General features: G+C 26.9%; 1 protein-coding gene across 4 annotated transcripts; it reads right to left on the bottom strand.

Annotated features, from left to right (window-relative positions):
• Window positions 1-989: 989 nt before the first annotated feature.
• On the bottom strand, window positions 990-4,913 carry LOC113858066 (protein SENSITIVE TO PROTON RHIZOTOXICITY 1-like). Of its 4 annotated transcripts, none has more exons than XM_027490503.1 (3): window positions 4,810-4,908; window positions 2,596-3,937; window positions 1,346-1,935 (listed from the first exon to the last, which is right to left on the bottom strand). In XM_027490503.1, exons 2-3 carry the CDS (start codon window positions 3,904-3,906, stop codon window positions 1,858-1,860), a joined length of 1,389 nt encoding a protein of 462 aa, XP_027346304.1. In that variant the 5' UTR covers window positions 3,907-3,937; window positions 4,810-4,908; the 3' UTR covers window positions 1,346-1,857. The 4 variants fall into 4 exon arrangements, with proteins under 4 accessions (XP_027346301.1, XP_027346304.1, XP_027346302.1 ...); XM_027490501.1 differs by lacking the exon at window positions 1,346-1,935 and having other exon boundaries at window positions 2,286-3,755; window positions 3,807-3,937; window positions 4,810-4,904; XM_027490502.1 differs by lacking the exon at window positions 1,346-1,935 and having other exon boundaries at window positions 2,286-3,755; window positions 3,837-3,937; window positions 4,810-4,904.
• Between the last annotated feature and the right edge of the window lie 18,196 nt (window positions 4,914-23,109).

Raw genomic sequence — 23,109 nt, 5'->3', positions numbered from 1 at the left:
GAGTCTAATTAGTATACAAATATCTTCTAATATAATTGTGTATTCTCCATAAAGTAAATGAAATGTGTTTGTTTTAGGCCTCTATCATTTCACAAGTGCTTAATAAGAGAATTGTTTATTTGTTTTTGACAAATTATAATATTACATTTATTTCTTCCTATATGTCATTATGGATAAGTAACGAGCACGTAATTATCTCATTTTCTGTTATAAAAAATTAATATTAATTAAGACAAAAATATTTATCAATTTTATAAATAAAAAATAAAAATATAACATAAATTATTTATTACCATAAGTATTTTCATACTTTTCATATTTACTAATTATACTTGAATAATAATAGAATTTAATTAAATAAAAAAAACATAATAATAATAATAATAATAATAATAATAATAATAATAATAATAATTACAAATATAACAAATTATTTTATTACCATAAACATGTTATAATTATTATATTTACTAACTATCTATACTAAAACAAATATATTTACATTATTTTAATAAAATTTATAAAATATTAATAATATGTCAATGATAATCAAATACACTAATTAAAAAAATTATAAGAATTTAATTTAATAACAAAAATATAATAATAGTAATAATAATTGTTATTATTATAATTATAATTATTCCTAATTATATTACCTAACATGCTCAATTTTTCCTATTTCTTTATTATCTTTAAAATTTTCAATTAATAATAATTCAAAAATTTTTATAATTGAGAAAAATAATTACAAATATAACAAATTATTACATTACCCAAAATATGTTATAATTTATTATATTTACTAACTAATTATACCGAAAAAACATATTTACATTTTTAAAATAATTTATAATATTTTAACAATATGTTAATAAATGTCAAAAATACTAATTTCAAAAATTAATAGAATTTAATTTAATAACAATTTTAAGAAATAAAAATAAATTATAATTTTATTAAATAACCTTTCTAAATTTTTTTTTGCTATTCTTTTAATTATATTAATAATTTTCAATTACTACTAATCATAAAAATTTTCCAATTTCATCAAAATAATTAAAATAATAACAAGTTATTACATTAGCATAAATATTTTATAAATTATTATATTCAATAACTATTTATACCAATACAAAAAATTGTTACGTTATTTTTCTAAAAGTTATAAAAGTTAAAACTTATGTTAATAAATATAAAAATAAATATTTACAAATATTTAAAAATGTTAATTTATTAACAAAATTTATATTAACTATTATTATTATTTCAACTTAAGAATATGGATAAATGTGAATTTTTTTCTAAAGTACTCAAGAATATGGATATATTTAACAAATTTGTAATCAAAATTAAATTCTAATTAAAATATAAAATTAGAAAAAGAATACTTACGTTTAAATTGTGAATATTTTCTGAATATACATCCTTGAATCTATAATAGAATCCCTCACTATTTTTGTAATATATTTTTCTATTCTAATTTAAATTTAATAATTTTTCCCTCAATTGTTTTTCAGAATTTTTTCACCTTCTTTGACCTTAGAACACTACATCTCCCTTCTTCTACGCACATGGCTTTTTACTGCACTTGGAGTTGGAATTTATAGCATCAAAATTCGCCCCTGGCAATTTTTACCAGCACCATTGCCCATGCCTGCACACAACAGTGAAATGTAGAAATTTCTGATCCAAATATCGCCCATGGCGATTTTCTAGAGCTCCAGAGATTCCTACCAAGTGTTACCAACTACAGTGAAGGTGGAAGATTCCTTGACTTGTCAAAGGTCGTCAATGCAAAATTTTCAGTACCTCCAACATCCATCAATGGCGTTTAACTAGTTGCAGGCCTAAAGGTCACCAATGGCCGAGTTTTCTAACCTCCATCAAGCTCAGAGTCACGTCAATGAATTCTCTTAGGTTGCAACTTTTTTTCTGTTTTATCAAAAAATCACCAATAACGTTTTTTGAGACTACATTCACGTAATTTAGCAAAAAAACATCATATATCTATAATTTCATTTTTTTTACCATATTTAAATTATTAATCCTCAAGAAAATATATATCTTTCTTAAAAAATTGCATCCTCACGAAATTAATACAATCATGTCACTAAGTAAGATCAGGAGGATTACACATGCTAATGAAATTAATATGCTTTACAATTTTTTTAAGTGGAAAAAGAAAGAAAATCAATTATATAAAAAAAATAGTTAACTATACTATCTTTTGTAATGCATATTCTAAATACAAATTTAACATAAACCAAAAAGCTTTATTCCTTCACAAGGGGAAAAAGAAGAGACAAACATAGATATTAACTGCATCAACGGCAGTATTAATTGTTACAAAAGATTATCAGAAGTTGATTCTCCTTCAGATTTAAAAGATCCAGGCATCATAAAGGAGAATGATCCTTCTGAATCATCAAATAGAGGTCGTGTGAATTCATTAAACCCACCAAAGTTAGCTTCAAAGTTCAATGTTGGGAAATAATTGATAGGATCATCAATATTGCCTTTTAAATTCATGACATTTTGAACTCTATCTCCATTTGGATTATTCGATCCAAAACTGAAGTTGATACTCCCTACCTTAGTGTTATTTTCTTTGCCGTCATGATTGGGTGGCTCAGCTATCCCTTTAGTGTCATCCAAGGGAATGGCTGGTGTGTGGCCCTGGAAAAGAGCAATGTGCCCAAAAAGCTTGTCTTTCCTAGAAAATGTTGTACCGCATGAACAAAGCCATTTATCCTTACCACAGTGCTTTTCATGAGTTTTTAGATCAGCCATGACTGAAAACTTCTTGGTGTTGCATCTGCTGCATGTGTAACTCTTGTCACAGTGGGTTCTTTTGTAATGGTTTTTGACACATAAAATAGTCTTCAGAGGTTGAAACTTCTTGTGATCCTTGTTTCGCTTGCAGCCAGGATAGGGGCAGGAATACCTCTTGATAAGCTTTGGTTGAGAGCCAGATTCTTTGTGTGGCTTTGCAAGTGCTGCTGGAGTTTTGTACTCATCACCATGGCCTCGCATGTGCATTCGAAGATTCGCATCTCTCTTGAACCCCTTCCCACAGATCGTACAGAAATGAGTATGAGGTGCAAGGATTTCTTCCTTTTCTAATTGTAAAATCTCATATGAACCTGGGGGAAGGTTTTCTCCATCATCTGCATCTTCATCTTTCAATTCATGGTCTTCGATATTGTAGTTTTGCTCCATTTCACAATTATTAGGTAGATCACTCTGCATGGACTGATCAGAGATTTTTTTTTCACTATTGTTTTGTGGTTGAATACAGCTGCTACTTGGACCCAACCTAGAAGGTACGATGGTCCCACGGAGCTGGCCAAGCTGTCCAACCAATGGACTAGTGTTTATAAGGGTATGCCTAACAGAAGGGAGAAGACTACCTGCAGTTGAGATCAATTGAACAATGATTGATGTAAGATCAGTTGTGATGAGCTGCTGTTCCTGAGTTACAAGTTCATTAGGTTGTCCGATCCCTTTTTGATTAACAATCAAATGCACTAGACCCTGAAGCTGATGAATCTTTTCTTCCAGGAAGGAAAGGTTGTTCAACATTACACTGGGGTCCCAATCTTGGAGTTTACCAATTTGTGACGATTCACTCAGAGGAAAGTTTTCTTGACCAGGGATCTTAGTCTCATTGTTTGAGTTGCAAGGAAGCTGAGACTGGGTTTGAGAGAGTTGGTTGAAGTTTTTGTAAGGTGCTTCAGCACTGATCCCATAATCTGAAATTGAGGGATCATCCCATTTGCGTTGATTATGCTGCAAACCAATACCTGGGAATGAGAGAGGATCTGAGGATAAACCATTTGCAGGTGATGTTAAGGATGATGACCTCGTCCAGGTGTTAGCACATATGCTCCCATTTGAATCCATTTCAAATTCTATATCTTGGGTATCTGTATCACTGTAAATCCAAGTAAGATGAGTAAGGAACTGTTGATGTAGTACACTAATATTGTATCAATAATTTGCAAAAGCCAATGACCATATTGCACTAGACTATGTAGCAAAGATCCAAGTAGAACCAATATAGTGTGGCCAGGGAAGATTGGAAGTTTGTGAAAGATATATTTATGACTCCCAATTATGCCATTCAATATAGATGTCCAAAATAATATTAGTATGCATGCCACTTGACATTACAATTGACTACTGGAATCGAATCCATGAAACAATCTCTACTTTAGCAAATCAATCAACTTTACGACTAAAGGCTAAGGCTTTAATTAAGTCAACACTACACGGTAATATCAAGACCAAACTAATATTCACTTCAGTGTACCTTCAGATTCATGACCCATATTCGAAAATTTCCCCCTTGTGTTTTGGTCTAGGAAAATGTTCCCCTTTAAATAGATAGATATTGATATCATCTCACACAAACAGAGCAAAGAAAATCCCTTCACCCTTCTCTCCCAGGTGAAAAACTGTACATTCTTAATACATTTGAAGAAAACCCCAGCTTTCAAATCACTTTGTTGAGAGCCCCAAATACTAAAATTCATCAAACTCTCTCTACCCAGTCAATCCTCTCTCACCGCTTGTTCTAAGTACCCAGAATTCCTACAGAGTGAAATCGGCTTCAACTAAATACAAAATCAAAATTCGACCCAAGAAACAAAATCCCAATTCAGGCAAAATACATCCAAAGTCACCAAAATTAAAATACAAAACCAAAAACAGGATACCAAAAGTTAAAAGGCATGCTTTCAGAACATGCAAGTAGCAACAAAAATTCATTGAACAAAATAAGATTTAAGGGATGAAGCCACTTACAGATTCAAAGCTCAAAAGAAGTTCTAGGCTAACTGCTCCATTTGCGAGAGAGAAAAGCAGAAAAAAAAAAATTAAAGAAGCAATTAAAAAGACAGGGACACGAGAAAGAAAAACAATGTCCTTAAGTAACTGTTTATATGAGCAAGTCTCTGTCAGCATATGATGTGTTGAACACAGTAGCACCACGATAGCTTTGGTCAACCCCACAATTATAACGCTTCTTCAGTACTTCGTCAATTTTGTTCACTCCCAAAAGGGTCTCTACCAACCAATCTGATGGCGCTGTTTCTAATCAGTTTTTGCTTCCATCAATCACTACCGTTGGTGGCTTTTCATTTTTATCAATTTACCCATTGGGAGTGCCAAATTTCGCTTGGGACACCCAAACGCGCATTTTAGTGCATACCATGATTTATAAAAATAAAAAATAAATAAGTTTATTGTTGTTAGGCAGTAAGGTTCAAAGAACACTCTATATTCTCGCTATATTAACGGTATGATTTTATTTTTTTAAGATCTCATGGATTAAAGAATATTGATTTTTCTAGCGAAAAAAAAAAATTGATTTAATTATGTTTTTTTATAAATATATTCTAAATTCTTCTATTTTTTAATATTTAATTTATAAAAAATTAAAAAGTTATAATTTAATCTTATTGTCAATTCCTTAAATACTGAGCTCACTCCCATCTCTATCAGCTCAGCATGTTGACAGCAAAAAGTAAATTTTAATTTTTTAATATTTTATAAATTAAATTCTAATAAATAATTTTGCAATGATTTATTATAAAATATCTAATATTTAAGAGAATAAAATATTTATATTTTTTAAATAAATTATTAATTCTATTTTTTATTAATCTAAAATTAATTGTAATAATTATTACACCTGTAAAAGGATGTATAATCTTCTTTTAATTTACAAGACATGGTATAAATAACTTTATTTTTAATTAATATTGAGTTTTTTAAATAATTATTAAATTAAAATTTTTAAAATAAATAATTAAAAATATATTATATAATTTTTTAAAATTTTATAAATTTAGAAAATAATAAATATAATATTATATTAAATAAAATAAAAAAATGAAAAATTTTAAAATTTAAGTTAACATTAAATTAAAAATAACTGTATAATGTAAAAAATATGACTTAATTAAAAAATTAATTTTAAAATTTCCCTCGTTTAAAGATATTATGAAAAATACTTATGTTTAAAAATATTTTTCAAAACACACTTGTTCAAGAATCTGTAATATATATAAATATATTATTTGTTATAAAATAAATTAAATAAAATTTTAGAAGGAATGAGGTGCAGGAAGATAAAAAAGATAGAGAGATGGAGAGGCTTTGATTGGGGATAAGTGGAGGGTCCCAGACAACTTGGATGTTCTCTTTCATTTCTTCCACGTGGCCGAAGAGATTCTTCTACACCGCTTTCCATGGAATGCGGTGGACCAACGCTACACATAATCCAATACTATCGTTCAATTTTTAAGAGAATAGAGAGTTTTAATTTTTTTATATTAAATTTAATGTAAAAATATCATTTTTAATTTTGTAAAATATATTATAATTTTTATTATTATTTTTTTAAAATGGTTAATTTTTATTTATTTTACTGTTGTTATTATAAAAAACAATGTAATAAAAAATTAACATATAGCATAAATTTGTTATATCATTATCTAATCGTAACTATGAGCTAAAATTAATATATTTTGAAAATATAAAAATTAAAATTAAAATAATTGTAAGGATAAAATAATTAATACTTTCTTATGTATAGAATAATTATCACTATTAATTTTATATTAATAAATAATAAATTAAATAATTTATTTAAAAATATATAAATATTTTTTTAATTTTTAACATATAGAAAAATTATAAAAAAAAAATCATATAGAATATTATAAGTATTATAGCAAGCATTATAAATAAAATATATTTATTAAAATATAATTTGGTGGTTAAATTTTAAAATAGATTTGAATAAAATTTTAATTAAGTGTATATTTTTATTAATTGTAAAAAATAAATTATTTTAATAATTAATTATATTTATAATTAATAATTTTGATAAGTAACTATTTAAAATAATTTCTAAATATTTTACTTAAAGTTAGTTTTAGTAATTTTTTCTATTATATAAAATAATTTTTTAATATACATTTTGACACATAATTATTACTATTAGCACTATTACTTGGTAATTCTATTGTGACCATTACTACCCGCAACATAATCTCATCATTTTTTTTTACCAATATAATTATTATAATCATGCATGCAATTATCATAATCTTTACTAGTATTTTCATTGCCAAAATTTCATCAACATTATTGGTGTTGTCTTTCTCTTTTGCTTTTCTTACTTGATCACTAAATAAGCTTCAATAAAGAACTAAGAGTGCTTGATTTAAATGTTTATTATTAAATTTTTAAAACTAAAAATCACAAAAAAAATTAAACTAAAATTATAAAACCATTATTCCTATTTGACATGATTGTTATTTTTAAGTTTTAAAAGTTGTAAAAACTAAAATTACTTTTAAATTTTATAATTTTAATATCAAATTTTTAATTTTAATATTAAATTTCAATTCAAGTTAATAAAAAAATGGTGATGATATAAAATATCAAAAAAGAGGAAGAAAATAATGAGTAACATAGACTCATGATAATGAGAATAATGGTTATTATAAGTATAGTAATAATAATAATTATATTGATAACAATGATAATCAATTGGCACGATGAAAGTAATAATAGTAACAATAGTTATTGTTGAGGAGGTGAAAGTAGCAACAATTGATACTAGTATTAGTGATGATAAAAATGTTTATAGAGGTAATTATATTGTATATTTTAAAAAAGAAAAAAAGAGTTGAGTGGTTTATTTTTGCAATAATAAATTAAAAATAAAAATAAAATTTTAGGTTTAAAATAGGTAAAAACTCATTTTAAAATTAGATTAAAGTTAATTCAATAAAATAAAAGCTCATAAACATCTTCAACCAAGCCCTTAACAGAGAAGAAGACTTTAATTATTTAAGTCATATTTAGATAATTAAAATTAGAATGTCCCATTTAGATTTTTTTCAATTCTATATTTTATTTTTCACATCATATCAGTTATGAAAACATCACGTAATCATGAAATATTAAGATAATAAAAATATTATGTAATAGACTTATCAACTATATTTATTTTGAATTTTTATGGTGAAATCCAATCCAAAAATATGTATGGTTATGCAGAGTGACAAGCAAGTAACTCCTCCCTTTCTTTTGTTATATACCATTCAGTCTACTAGAAAGTGTCTTTACATATTCCAACTCACCTATATGTGAATTGCATTAATCTAAAGACTGATCTAGTAAACCCACAAATTGTAAAACTTTGGCTAGATCATTAAGAATTAAACATGGTTTTCAAATATGTGAGAATGTTAAGAATTAAGCACTAACATACAAAATTTTCAAAACTATTAATAATTTTAAAAAATAAAATAAAACATTAAACATTCTTTGGTACACCTGTCAGTAATTTAAACAAAAAATTTAATAAAATTAAAATATTAATTATTTGTCATTACTTATGTTAGTAAATTGTGCACGTCATATGGTGCGTAGTAGTGTTATATGACACACATTAGCACCATTATTTATCGACACGTTGTCCATAGCGGGCCAACTAAGTCATGATCCTACATGTCTTAACTGCCACATTGGTTACTACGTTCTACTTAGCGGTGTCATTTATATTTCAAGTTTGAGTCATTTATATTCGAACTCTTGACACTTTGAATATAATTTTGGTCTCATTCTTTTTGACAAACCATATCAGAGTACGCAACATGATTTACATACAATAATTTTTCAACGTTCACATGGAAGAGAAATTAAAATTTCACATATCTCAACTTTGTAACTACAATGTTACAATTGATTAATTTAATTCAGTCTTCTGAGTACCTATTAAGCATTTCAATATTCAATCATAAGTTTCCTACTATAGAAAAGCTGCTCAAATCTATTTACACAACTCATTACCGAGCATATTATCTGGCCATGCAAATGGATTTGAGTAATACTCACTTATGCATAAATATATTTTTTTTCAAATCATACATTATAATTCTCATTCACTTTCTTAGTTTGGTTGTCCATTTCAAGGTGACATTTTTCAAACAAATAGACTTGAACAGGTTCACCTGTATGCTAAGAAGATTAATTACTACTTTACACTATTTTTCATCCATGCAAACTTCTAATAAAGCATGATTAATAAGTCACTGTGTAGGTCCAGTTACATTCATCTATATATTTAGAAAGTTATATAGTAGTCGAGAAAAGAAAAAAAATAACTTAAAGAGTGTACCATCACATCCATTCTAACATCAATACAAAGCATAAACTCTTTAATATTTTCACCACACTGGTGGTGGAATGTTACAATAATGGAGTATGGAATTATTTATCATCCTTTGATGGATCCTCTTCTTCCTCATGATCAAAGAAATGTAGTGAGATGAAGGAGTTGGTAGTACGAGAAGGTCTAGACATATTTCTAGTGCAGGGTGGTTTCTCTAGAAAGGTGAAGGAACATAAATTCATTAGATATCTAGTTGCCTATGGTTTCAGAAGTAGATTCTATGAAAGCAAATGTATAAAAGGGTACATCAGAGGACTCAGGTTGCAGTTGGGGCTCTATGTTGGTAGACATCAAACGAAACTTTAAAGGTAAAGATAAGTAGTATTATGAAGTGAATTTGTCGGGGAAGAAAGCTAAAATAAACTTTAGTGAGGATGACAGTAACTTGTCCATGGGAAGTGTTACAATAGTCTAGCTCATGAGTTGTCTACTCTCCCTCGTCTTCTTTAAAAATGACCTCCACATTCAGGAAAAGGTGAGGAATAGGCATCGTTGGTATCTATAAAGACTTTTAAAACAAACAAACACCGCAACAATTTTATAAAGACAAGAGGAGTAAGATGCACTATCCAATAACATAATTTAGGAAAAAGATAAGTGAAATAAATACATCAACATTGAACATACACATTAATTCATTCAAAAATAAATTGTACAACTTAAGAAGATCAATGATGCATGAAAAATGCATATGCACACTTCAGTTTGGTTTAAAGGACTCAATTATCATGTTTATGTGACTCTTGGATCCAAAACATCCTATGCATTGAAAGTTATTGAGAGTTTCTTTAATCAAACCAAGGTAGTATTGCAGCTACATCTGTAACTAGTTTTATCCATCGAATATGTCTCAGAAGTGCATAAGAAAAATAAAGCACCACACAAAGTACTCACAAGTAGACGCCTTTGCTAGGTATTACTTATACGGTTATTTTGAAGACTCAAACACTAAGAATCCCTTAGGTTGCCATAACATCCTTCCATACCATTCATCTTACATCATAGCAATGACACAGCGACTTCCTTTATAAGGGAGAGAAATCCCTCCTATTCGCCATCTAAATAGCCTAATTCATTCATTTAATTTCATAACGTACTATTTAGGTGTCAGCCAAATTTAGGACTAATAGTCCATCTCAACTATACAAATCTATACCGATATTAGCAAGTACTTATATCTGCTCTCAAGCATAATTACTATCAATTTCTAGCCCATTATCCTCACTGCTTTCCTTGAATCTCGTAAATTACCTTCACCAATTGACACAAGACTTATAAAATGGTTCAATTCTCAATTAGAGATTCTAAGTCTAAAATAAGGCGTTGGGGAGCTTATTAGCCATAATACATTTACGTATTAATCCTTTGTGTGTTTTTACTAATACATATATTCTTACAAAGAATTTCTCAATCACAAATGGAAAGTCTCAATATGCCTAGCAAATATATACATAACATTTCAAAATTGTCATGTAATATATACACATGCCAAACTATTTGGTTTTTCCAAAATATTCAATCATTTCTTATAAATTCAAGCATTAGACAAATTTTCATTGACTATGTGTTCTTCAAGCTTTTCAAGGAATTTCAAATACATCTAATTACAACTAGCCACACATATGTTTGTACATATTACTCACTTATGGGACATAGCATGTTTCAATCAATCAAGATTCACAACTTATATAGCATTACACAACATAACAATTCCAACACAAATCTATTCATGACATTTTATGAAGCATTACACACACATGCAATACATCTCTTAAATATATACACTCAAACTTGGGGCATCCTTATTTTATTTATCCCTAATTCTTATTAGTTACTTAAAAAAAACCAATGGTGTCACGGCGAAGTTAGCATTTTGGGTCATAATTGAGGAATTTCAAATTTAAATGAAACGTGTAAGGTACTAATATGTTTCTTTTTTAAAAATGAATGTTTATTTTGATTATATTTGCTAGCTTTTGTTACCTAAAAATAGAGGTACAAAACAAGGTATAAAATTCTCGTATTGCAAGGTTTTTCAAGTTTGGTGGCACTTACCAAAATGAATGCAAGAGGGTGCAATGAAGTTTAAATTAACTCCAAAATAGCTTGTTGAATAGGTAACACTTCAAGGGAGAATGTCAAATAATTACAATTTAATTTTTAGGCATAGGTTTTATCATAAAGTATAGGGATTGTCATTGTTCTGCAGCAGATTTTGGAATCATGATACGTATAAATTTTGAAGTAAAAAACAGATGAAACAAGGTCCGAATTGAGCTTAAAAAAACTAAAATCATAATAAATGTGAGGTACACATTTTTTCCAAAAAAGTAATTTACGTAGATTGTTTTTGGCATTCTCTTAGAATATAAGTAATTGAACGTGTGATAACTTGTTGGAGAGGTATTACAATGAGAAATGCAAAAATGAAGCTTCATGTTAGTTAAAATGATCATAAAGGGTTGAAAATCGTAACTTTACTCATAAACATTGCAAAAAACTAAGTTACAAGATATACTTATAATTATTGGTGTATCTTGATGATTGGAGCTCCAAAAGTGCCATGGACAATTAAGATCATGCACAATGTAGAGGTATAAGAGCATGTTTAAAATGAGATTGTTCAAGAGTTCGAAAAAGGTGAAACAAAATTTATCCATGTAGAGAGAAACTTAACTTCTCAAGAGAAACTTTTGTCAATTCTTTGACTCTAAATGTGAGTCCTTTGGTTTGATCCTTGTCCTTTGTGATGATTAAAATCTCATGTGGGTATCCTCCTTTGGTGTAGTGGCTCCTTTTGAAACAAGGACAAATTCTTTAATAATCAAGCTTAAGGTATTATGGGTTCAACCTTGACAATGAGAATGAGGAGGAATTTGTCTATAATACAATGTAGGATTTGTACATTGTGTTATAGGGATTGCATATTGATTAGTTTATATTTTGAGGTATTTAAAAAATTAATTACATTAATACCTACTATTTATAATAATACTTAAATAAATTGTTGAAATTTAAACATGAGAGATAAAATGATAATTACCCTCTTCACATTAGTACTATCATTTTATAGAATTTTCCATATAATTTAGGGTGATAAATATATAATTTTATTAATTTTACTAATAGAATGGTTATAAAAATTATCTTAAATTATAGATTAAATTAGTATATTGATCCATTAACTCTTAATTTTATTTTGTTTTGACTCTTTAACTTTTTTTTTCCATTTTTGTTCCTTAACTTATAAAAGTGTTTTAAATAAGTCTCTTTTTTTTTTGTTAATTGCTAAATTTTGTTAAAAATTACTATTTATTTTTTTTTATGAGCTCCAATAAATTTATTTATTTTTTCTTTTACTTTTTCTTCGTCTCCTTACCTCTCATCCTTGCTTCCATAGTTTGTTTCTTTCTCCCTTTAAAGTTTGTTAATTTTTTTATTTTTTTTTTGTTTTCGACTCCTTTTCTTATCGTCATTTATGCCTTTACAATTCATTCTCCATCCTCTTTGAACTTTAAAATTCTTCTATTGAGAAAAATAGAGAGCAAAGCAACAACGCTATTAAAGACAACTAATGTACTAGCTTCAAAGAAAATGAGAAGATTTTTGAACTTCAAAGGAGAAAAGGTATGAATGAAGAGTGCAAGTATAAATGAGAGGAAAAAGAATAAATAAATAAAAGGAGACAATAAAAAAATTTATTGAATATAATATATTTGCTAGAGTTTATAAAAATGAAGAAGATAAATAATATTTTTTTTACTGAGTTGATATTTTTTATGAAAAAATTAAAGAATAAAATTAAAATAAAATAAAAAAATAAATGATTAATTTACTAATTTAACTTAATTTATATTTAGGTAAATCAAGGATTAAAATAATTTTATTATTAAGATGAAAATAAAGCTGAGAAAAGTTATTGTATGAGTGAGAAAGTAGAACAGAGCATTTTCGTCCCGCAAAAGGACAAGCAATAACGAAAAGACAAGAACTAACATATTCAAGGGTCCACATCAAAGGTTTAATTGCTGACATCTATGACTCAAATGATCTAAGCAATGACGAAGGTGATGGAAGAATCATTTCGACAATTCATTCAAATGACGGCAAAAGGATTTATCGTCCAACACCCACTGGTGAAGGACACTTCGATTAAGCTCTGCAAACATAATTATCATATATAATATCAATCAATTTTAGGTTGTATTTTTTAATCAACATGGTTTTTTATAAAAAGACGTGATAAAATGGCCTAGAATTTTAAAAATTATTATTTTTTAAATCCAAAAAAAGCAATTTAAATAAGATCATTCCTTTAAATAAATATATTTCTTCCTTCAAATTCTTTATCCAAACACACCGTTACTTTATAAGCTTTGTTGTTTCAGCCCCCATTATGTGCTGCAAGTTGTCGGCCATGTCCGTTTGCATTAAAAGATTAACTAGATTATGTTTTTTCTTTTAATAATACAGCATTATATTTTCGATAAAAATTTATGATAGCATTTATTTTTTAATTAGATCATTATTATTTAATTGAAAATTATTATTTTATTATTTATTATATATAAAATTAAAAGCAAATTTTTTATTATTTATTGTTGAATGCTAGATATTTTTTTATTGATAAAGAATAATACTTTTTTGGATTATTGTTTTAATATTACACTGCTTATTTTATTATTTTAACTAATTATTTCAGATTTTAATAAAATATTTACTTTATTCAAAGAAATTTGTTTGTACACAATAAATCTTTGTTATTTTGAAAATAAAAGTTTATATATTTAATTAAAATATAACATATTCTTTATTTAGAAGGAAAGAAATACATTTTGAATAATAATAAATAAATAAATATCACAATATTTATTTATTTAATTTGAACATTATTTAATAAAAACCTATAAATGATAATAAAATTAAAAATTAATTATCTTAGTTCTTATATAATAAATAATTTTAAATAAATTAAAATATAAAATTTATAATTATTTTAATATACATATATATATATATCAAATTTTAATTTTTTGTAAAAAAATTAATGATATTTTTATTTGTCCTTTTATTTTTATTAGTTAATTCAAATGTTAATTTTACCTAACACGTTCATTTCAAGCAACTAACTTGATTTTCAAGTTTTAATTAGTTTATCAACTAGGTTTATCGAACACGTCCTTAAATGATAGTTTTGAAGTTTCAATTTTTAAATAGATTATCCCCTAGTTTTATTTTGAAAATAATAATATTAATTTTATATTTTTTTTATGTAACATGTTAATTGTTTTATGTTTTTGAAAACGAAAATGTGTTGTATCATTATTTTTGTAAACTGTTATATTTATAATTATGTTTTCATTTATATCTTTTCATTTGTTGATTGATTAAATTCTTAATTTAGTTCTTAAGATTATTAGCATTAAAAATTTTATTTTTTGAGATTTTAAAATTTTAAAATATTTTTTTATATTTTTTTTGTTAATTCATTTAATTCTTAAAGTTATACATTATTAAGATACAGTAACATAAAAATAATATATATAGTTAATTGCATGATAAAAATAATATTATGTACAGGACAATGTATGCTTTTATTTTTTTATTTTTATTCTTGAGATGATTAAAAATATATATTATGTTGGTATTTAAAAATGATGTTAATATTTTGTTATTTATCTGATTATTATATAATTTTAAGGATTAGATTAATTGATACAGAAAAATCTCTATGTTTGAGAGTTAAATTTAGGAAGAGAGAGGAGGGAAGAGAAAGAATTAGAAGGGGTTTAATCTTATTTGAGAGTTGCTTAATGATGAGTCACTAACTCATGTAGGAAACTAAAGATTTTTGACATATTTCATTAGATTTAAATCATAAGTTAATGCAATTAATTAGAAAATTCAATGGAATGTTTCAAGTATTGAAAAATTTATATAGATCATTCATATTCTGATATTAGCAATTGAATTTTTGAAGGAAATTAGACAAAAAGTGGCAATTGGACTAAAGAGCGAAATTTAAGTGCTGCAGGACACACTTTGTGGCACGAACTTTCGAGTGTGGGGACACGATGTTGACAAAGCCTATAAAAGCATAATTTTATGAAAAAAACAGCATCTTGAAACTTTTTGTTTTTGGTATTTTTGTGTTTTCCAAGACTGAATTTTTAGGTTTTCGAACAATCCTCTGCAGGGAATGTTGGCTAGGTCATTCCTTTTCTTTCATTACTAGGATTTAGATGAAAGATATGAACATCCTTTCTTCGTTCTTCTTTACTTTGTAATGGAACAATAGTTTTTTTATTTCCATTTGCTGTAAGTTTATCTGCTGAATATGACTCTTATTTTTTCAATATATTTTAGCTTGTTTCTTGTCATTTCCATTATGTCTTGTTAAATCTCTTGGAATTGAGTAAAGATGAACTTATACCTTTACCCATTGCAATGAACTAAGCATTGTATGTGACTCAAGATAAAAGCTTTAATCTAACTTTTTAATTCTGAACTTAATGCCTCGTTGTTCTACGTGAATGAGGTTGATGAAAAGGAGTTCATAGCTGAAAAATTGTGAACTTTCTTGGACTGGAGTTAAAATGCTTATTATGAATTGTTTAGGAATAGAAATTTATGATAATGTGGTCATATAGGTCCTATCCTTAATGCTGAACGTTTTTGATTTACCTAAGGGATTAGGAGATTAAAAGTCATTTTAGAACCAATTACTAAGGGATTGGAGTTGGATAATTTAGACAACCTGACCATTAGATTGACTATATTTTGAGTTACAAGTATATTTTAAGCAAGGAGAAAGGGATAAGAAATTCTAAACTCAACTCATTTATTAATCTTTGCAAAAACTCATTTTTCTCTACTTGAGTTATTTACATTCTGCAGTCCTGTTAATTATTTTTTATTTTAAGTTTTACTTTTGTCCATTTATTAATAGTAATTCCAGCACCTTTACTTTCAGTTTTACAATTTTGTTGTGTTTAATTTCGTATTACTATATATATATCATGTTTTTGGTTACCCAACTAATAATATTCTTGTAGTTTAATACTTAACATTTATCCATGTGGACGATAATCTTTTGTAACTTCAATGATTTGGTGCACTTATCAAAAAGTTTATCACTTGATTAAGAAAGGAAGGTTTTGAGAGTTTTTCTAAACTCTTCAAAATCCTCTAAAAGTTTATTTTTTGAATTTCTCTATTTTGAAAGTTTTCTCTCTCTCACTCTTTTGTATTATTTCATAAATATGATTTTTTTTTTAAATATTAGTTTTCAAATGATAATTTTTAAAAAAAAAATTAAAAAATAAAAATACTAATTTTAAAATTATTTATATAATTAAACCTTTGTATCACCCTCCCTTCTCAATATTAACATCCAAATAAAAGGTGAGTTTAATTTTCTTCTCCCTCCTTTCCCTTCCCCTCCTTCTCCCTTTCCCTTCCTCCCCCTCCAAACTCTTAAACAAAACATATATTTATTTAATTTTTCTAACATATCAATATTTTTTACAACATTATATATATATATATATACTAACTTTTTTTTGTCCATAAATGTTTTTTTTTTCGGTAATATACTAACATGCAGTTTTTTTAACCTTGAGCTAATTTTCTCCCGAACGTGCAGCAGCCTATGTAATTAGTCCAGCTTAAGTACGATTTATAAAAGTGCATTTTAAATGGCATGTAAGGTTGTTTATGACTCACTTTTTTATTTTTTAAAATGTCTGAAAAGTTTGTATTTCCAACTTAATTTTTAAATTAAAAAATTAAATTGTATCTTATTAATTAATTTTAATGTATAAAAAGTTGTAAAGTAGATAAATTAGTAAGACTTATTATAATTTAACATGTGTTTTTAAGTTTAAATTTCAATAAATACAACACAAATATTTTTAATTAACTTGAATAAGATTATTTTTTATGAAAGTTAATTGACATTTAAAAAATAAAAAATGAAAGCAGTCTTGAACATCTCTTTTTGTGATTGAAATGTGAAAGTAATATATAAAAATCAGTAATACTTTTATTTGTATATTCAATTCCATCTTTCTTATTACGAAGATTTTACACTGCTTTTTTATACTACAGTAAATGAAATATTTGTTAAACAAGAGTTTTAGCGGTTAACGGAACAAGACTTTTCAATTGTCATGTTAAAGAGTATTTTCGTTATTTATTTTTTATTAGTCTGAAATTGAGACCCTTAAAATAAAACGTATTTTAATATTTATTTTATTTTCATTCACAAAACATAAACTAAGACCTTACTTAAAAAGAATCACTAAGAGAAAAAAAAAAAACTGTCTTGTAAACCAGCAAGCATCAATCTGTTTAGATTCCTTAACCTTATTCAATTTTATTGATTACGTATTTTGTATCTACATTTCCATTGCCTTTACTAATCAATTCTCTCTTAGCTTTTTGCATTCACGTTCAATTCACACAACCCTTGTTACCGTTAAGTTTCGTTGGGGGCATAAAATTTAAAATTTTAATTTTAATTCTAATTTCATCATAATTAAAATTAGTTTAGAATTATAATTTTATGTTTGACATACTCAAAAAATTAGAATATAAAATTAAAATTTTAAGTTAAAATCAAATTATACAGTGTGATTTAAAATCTAAATTTTTAAAAAATAATTTAATTTTGTATTAAAATTTTATTTAATAATTTTTTCAAAATTAATGTATTAATTAAAAATATAAAATAATATTAAATAAATTGTTAAAGATGATAATTTAATATTTTTTTATAAAAATCATGACACAGTAAATTTATTTTTTTATGTTTAATTTATTATTAAAATTTAATATCATGTTATGAACTGTCTTTCTTATAAATTAGATAAAAGTTTATAAATGTTCACAAATATAATTTAATTCTCAAAATTGAATAAGTATTTTTGAGAACTCTTATTTTGAGATCATGAGCTAAAATAAGTAGAAACATTGCAATAAATTCTGCTACACTTACATAATAAGTATTATGTAGTACTTCTCTTTAACAGTAAAATGTTGTAAAGCTAAAAAAAAACTTGTTTAATAAGATGTAATTGGTTATAATAATTTTCATCAGTTCTATGATGTAATTACCTAATAGTATACCTTCTACCGTGTCTTTATCATACTCTGTTACAGCTAACACTAATTTTCTCTTTTTTGTTTCTCTTATTTTCATTGATTCTTAAATAAATTTCTAATATTTTCTCCGATATCTAACAATTCAAGAAAAGTATTAAATAATTTATTATAAATTAACATAAATAATTTGCGTTAAGTGAAGAATAGCAAAATGACATAGTCACGTAAATATATTAAACATGTAACAAATTTGAAAAATGAAAAAGAAAGAAGAAGATGTAAAAAAAATAGGAAACAAATGTAAAAAAAGGAGAAAGAAAGAATAATAGTGTAAAAGAAAAATAAGAAGAATAAGAGGAAGATGAATAGAGAAAAACCACTTTTATTAATAATCAATGTAAAATGAGGAAGAAGAGAAGAGAGAAAAAATAAGAGAACATAAGAAAAGAAGTGGTATTAATAATCAATATTAGAGTGAAGTTAAAAGTAAAAAATAAGAGAACATAAGAAAAGGAAGAAAAATGCATAGGGAAAGAGAGAACAAAGAAGAGAGAGGGAGGAAGAAAGCATTGGGAAACAAAGTATTTAAAAAGAATACGAATTACGAATATAAGAAATTACATAGACGAAGGGGAGATAAGAAGGAGGCACAGTACGTGATAGTGTATTTGTGAATTATGATATTAGGAATTCAAATTCCTAGGATGCAGGTTAGGAATTGAACTGAGCTAAATTTAGTTATAATAGAATTCTATAGAATTTATTCATGGAATTATAATCCCAATTCCAAATGGACATCCAAACACGATAATTAGAATTATGAAACTCAATTCCAATTCTAACATCCAATTCCATACTCAATTTCATACGCCAAATGGACACTTAGTGTAAATTCACCGAATTGTTTAAGACAACAAAAAATCATGTTTTTGTCCTTTACTACCACATTTTCATCCTTAACCAAATTTTTTCTCGTTCTGTGTCTCAACTCTTCGAAGAAAAGGCAATTAGGAATAAATCAAGAGTACTTGCGTGACAGTCAAACCTAGTATGTGATATAGAGCACTCTTACATGTAACATCCTCCACAAAAATAAAAAAATAAAAATATGATAACTATACCATACATGGACCTGCATGCACCAATTTTCATGTTTATTCAGAAGTTTTTGAGGATAGCCACATTGCATTCCCATTTCTACCATATATATCACATTATACAAAGCAAAAAGACACCATAGAAGAGTGACAGTGAGTTGTAAAGCTTATACCTTGTGAGGTTCCAATGACTATATTGTTCCCTGCCTTCGAGTGTTCATCTCTTTCTTTGCTTTTATGAGAATGTTTGTCAGTGTCAGCAGAATTCCTGTACTAATGTTCTTTTCTTCCTCAATCCATTGAACTTTTGAGGGTGTCTTCTATCATGTTCATGTCATTAGAATCCCTTCTATTATATGAGAGTCTTCTTCCTAGCTGAAAGATTCCTTTCTCTTCTGGGGCAACAGGACTTGTACATGTATGGATGGATAAAAATAATTAATTGTTGGCTTATTTTAATTCACATAGTGACTTATGTGAGTTATAGTATGACTTTAATTAAAGATTTAATATAATGTGATGATTGTTGAATATTAAATAGAGTCACAGAGAGTATAATTAGAAATATAATTATAAGGAAACTTTTCTCTCTCTATCTCTTCAGATAAATAAAAAAGTGATTATCAAATAAGATTACGATCATTCTCATTTTCATGGTCTTAAGATAACCAAAAAAGAAGTCTTCCTTAACCATTAGAGAGGAGCTAAAAGAAGAAGAAAAAGTTAAGAAAAATACTAGAGCTTAAGAACATCAAAGGAAAATCACATTAAAGCACAATGAATTTAGGTTAGTGATCTCTAAACCCTTGATAGTGGGAGAACTTGTATATTGTGTGAGAACTACATAATTCAAGATCAATGAGAATAGTAATTTCATAATAGTGTGATCAAAGATAGGAATTACATAATGACATTAAAATATAATTGTTGGTATCAAAACATTGGTTGTGAATTTCGTGATTCTTCGTTAAAAAATAGTTCTCTGCTAAGGTTTTCTCTAAATTGCATGAACCCTAAGAATTTTGAGGATTAAGGTTAGTCAATAACTACAATTTTATGATTGATTATCGATTATCTCAATGTTGTATAATAGTTTAGGATTCAATAAATGAACGTCCTAAGATTTTGGAACCTAGAAACGTTAGATGTTGAATCTGTAAAGTGATGAACATGGAGGTTTATGAAGTCTAGATTGTATGTATTCCTGTGCATAAACAAAGCACAGTCGTGCATCAAGGTAAGCACAGTTGTGCATAAAAGGTAAGCATAACCATGCATAAGGATAGGCACAATTGTGCATAAAAGGTTAGCACAACTATACATAAGGATAAGCAGTCGTGTATAAAGAAGAACACGACTATGCTTCACAGCGAAATATAGAATAGATTTCATAAAGTTTATAGATCGTTTTATAATTACATCAAAGTAGATTTTAGTTACTAAAGTGATTGAATTGATATGTTAGTTGATTCTAAATTGTATGATCATAATGAAAAATTCACAATTTAATGCTTAACTATATGGGTAGCTAGTTAGTCACCAAAGTGGCTTGGCTTTAAAACATTATTTAAGCATTTAATTGTTTGTTGTAATTTGTTCAAAACTGTATGATGTTGTATGGTAATATAAAATTAAGGGTGAATAATTTAGCTCATTAATTATAATGCTAAGAGATCACCCAAAGGTGGATTATTACTTATGATTAATTGCATTAAGGATACATGTAGGCGCTTCTTTGTTTATCTAAAGTTAAGATTGAGTGTGGTGAATTGTCTATTAAAGATTATTTGTTTAGCATCATTATTGATAAATTGTGTATTTAAGTATTGTCCAAAGGTAAATTTAGATGCATAATTGATGTCGGTTGATTGCTTGAATCGATTAAGTTTACAAAAAGCATAAAATGTTTAGCGTGTGTTACATATTGCCATCTCTATGAATGTGTTTGGCATAAAAAATGGTGTAGTCAAGTTCAATGGACTGAACTATGGTGATTGGACTAAGCAAGTTCAATTTCAGTTAGGTGTTATGAATTTGAAGCTAGCAATAATGGAAGAGAAGCCTCTAGCCATTACTAAGACCAGTATAGAAGACAAAAAAACTCTTTATGAGGCTTGAAAAATGTTTAATAGATTGAGTTTGAGCTTGCTAAAAATGTGAAGCTCTCAATGCCAAAGATTAAGAATGCTAAGGAATTTATGACAAAGGTAAAAGAGTATACACAATCAGACATTATTGATAAGTCCGTCTCAAGTACCCTGTATAGAACTGACTCTACTAAGAAGTTTGATTGGTCACGACTTATTTATGACCATGTGACTAATATGATTAATCAATTGTCAAAGTTGAAATTAATAGGCATGGAGGTAAAAGAAGTCTTTCTAGTACAATTCATTTTGAACTCACTCTCTCTTGAGTTTGGGTAGTTCCATGTGAATTACAACACCATTAAAGGTAAATGGAACCTATAGAAATTCAGGCTTTGTTAGTTTAGGAGGAAGGCAGGTTGAAGAAGGTGAAAGATCACTCCATCCATCTTATATTTCATCAAGGGGCTAGTAGTAGTAAGGCCTTTTTAAAGGTTTATGAAGGTTGAATTCAGGAGGATCAGAAATGTTTCTTCAGCAAAAAGACTGGTCACTTCAAGAAAGATTGTTCGAAGAGAAATGTTTGATTTAAAAAGAAAGATATATACTATGTTTTAATATGTTTTGAATCAAATCTTATTAAGGTACCTAATAATACCTAGTGGTTAGATTTTGGTGCAACAACTCACGTATCACATGTAATGCAAAGATTTCTTTCGATTTAGCCCATAGCAGAATTGATAAGTTCTTGTACATGTGGAACAAAATGAAGGCATAGATAGCATTAATAGCGACTTATAGATTAATCTTACATACTGGTTGTGGTGTAGATATGAAAGTGTCTTTATGTTCTTGAATGTGTAAGGAATTTGGTTTCTGTTGCAAAGTTGAACAAATTTAGTTTTAATTTTAGGATTGAAAATGATACATTTTCTTTGTATAAACACTCGTATTATTTTGGTCTTCGTACATTAATTGATGGTTTATATCATTCAATCTTAATGTTAAATTTGTTGAATCTCTGTGTCATGTTAAGAATAGTGCTAGTAATAATTTTAATGTGCGTAATTAATACTCTATTTTTTTTATGGCATCAAAGGTTAGGTCACATATCTAAATAAAGGATGTTGAGGTTAATGAAAAGTAACATTTTACTTCAATTGGATTTTGCTGATGGAATGTGTGTGTGAATTATATTAAAAAAAAAACAAACCAAACACACATCAAAGAATCCAATCACAAAAAGTAGTCTATTTCTAATGTTGATACATGTTGATATTTGTGGTCCGTTTGACATCCTGTCTTGGGATAGTGGAAGGTATTTCATTACCTTTATTAATGACTACTAACAATATTATTATCTATATGTGTTGCATAAAAAGTCTCAATCAGTAGATGTCATATAAGTGTTCATAAGATGGAATTACAACTAAATAAAAAGGTAAAGGATGTGAGATCAGATAGGGTTGATAAATATTATGAGAAGTCTGATGAAAGTGAATAATGTCTAGGTCCATTTGTAAAACTTTTAGAGAGTCGAAGCATATGTGCATGGTACACTATG

The sequence above is a fragment of the Abrus precatorius genome, unplaced genomic scaffold (genome assembly GCF_003935025.1).
Source record: "Abrus precatorius isolate BTA unplaced genomic scaffold, Abrus_2018 Scaffold2, whole genome shotgun sequence".
Taxonomy (NCBI): domain Eukaryota; kingdom Viridiplantae; phylum Streptophyta; class Magnoliopsida; order Fabales; family Fabaceae; genus Abrus; species Abrus precatorius.
This window is presented reverse-complemented; position numbering and strand designations above follow the sequence as displayed.

Bases quoted from the DNA above. Each gene is read 5' to 3' on its own strand.
- LOC113858066 (XM_027490500.1), bottom strand. From the start codon at position 3,906: ATGGATTCAAATGGGAGCATATGTGCTAACACCTGGACGAGGTCATCA.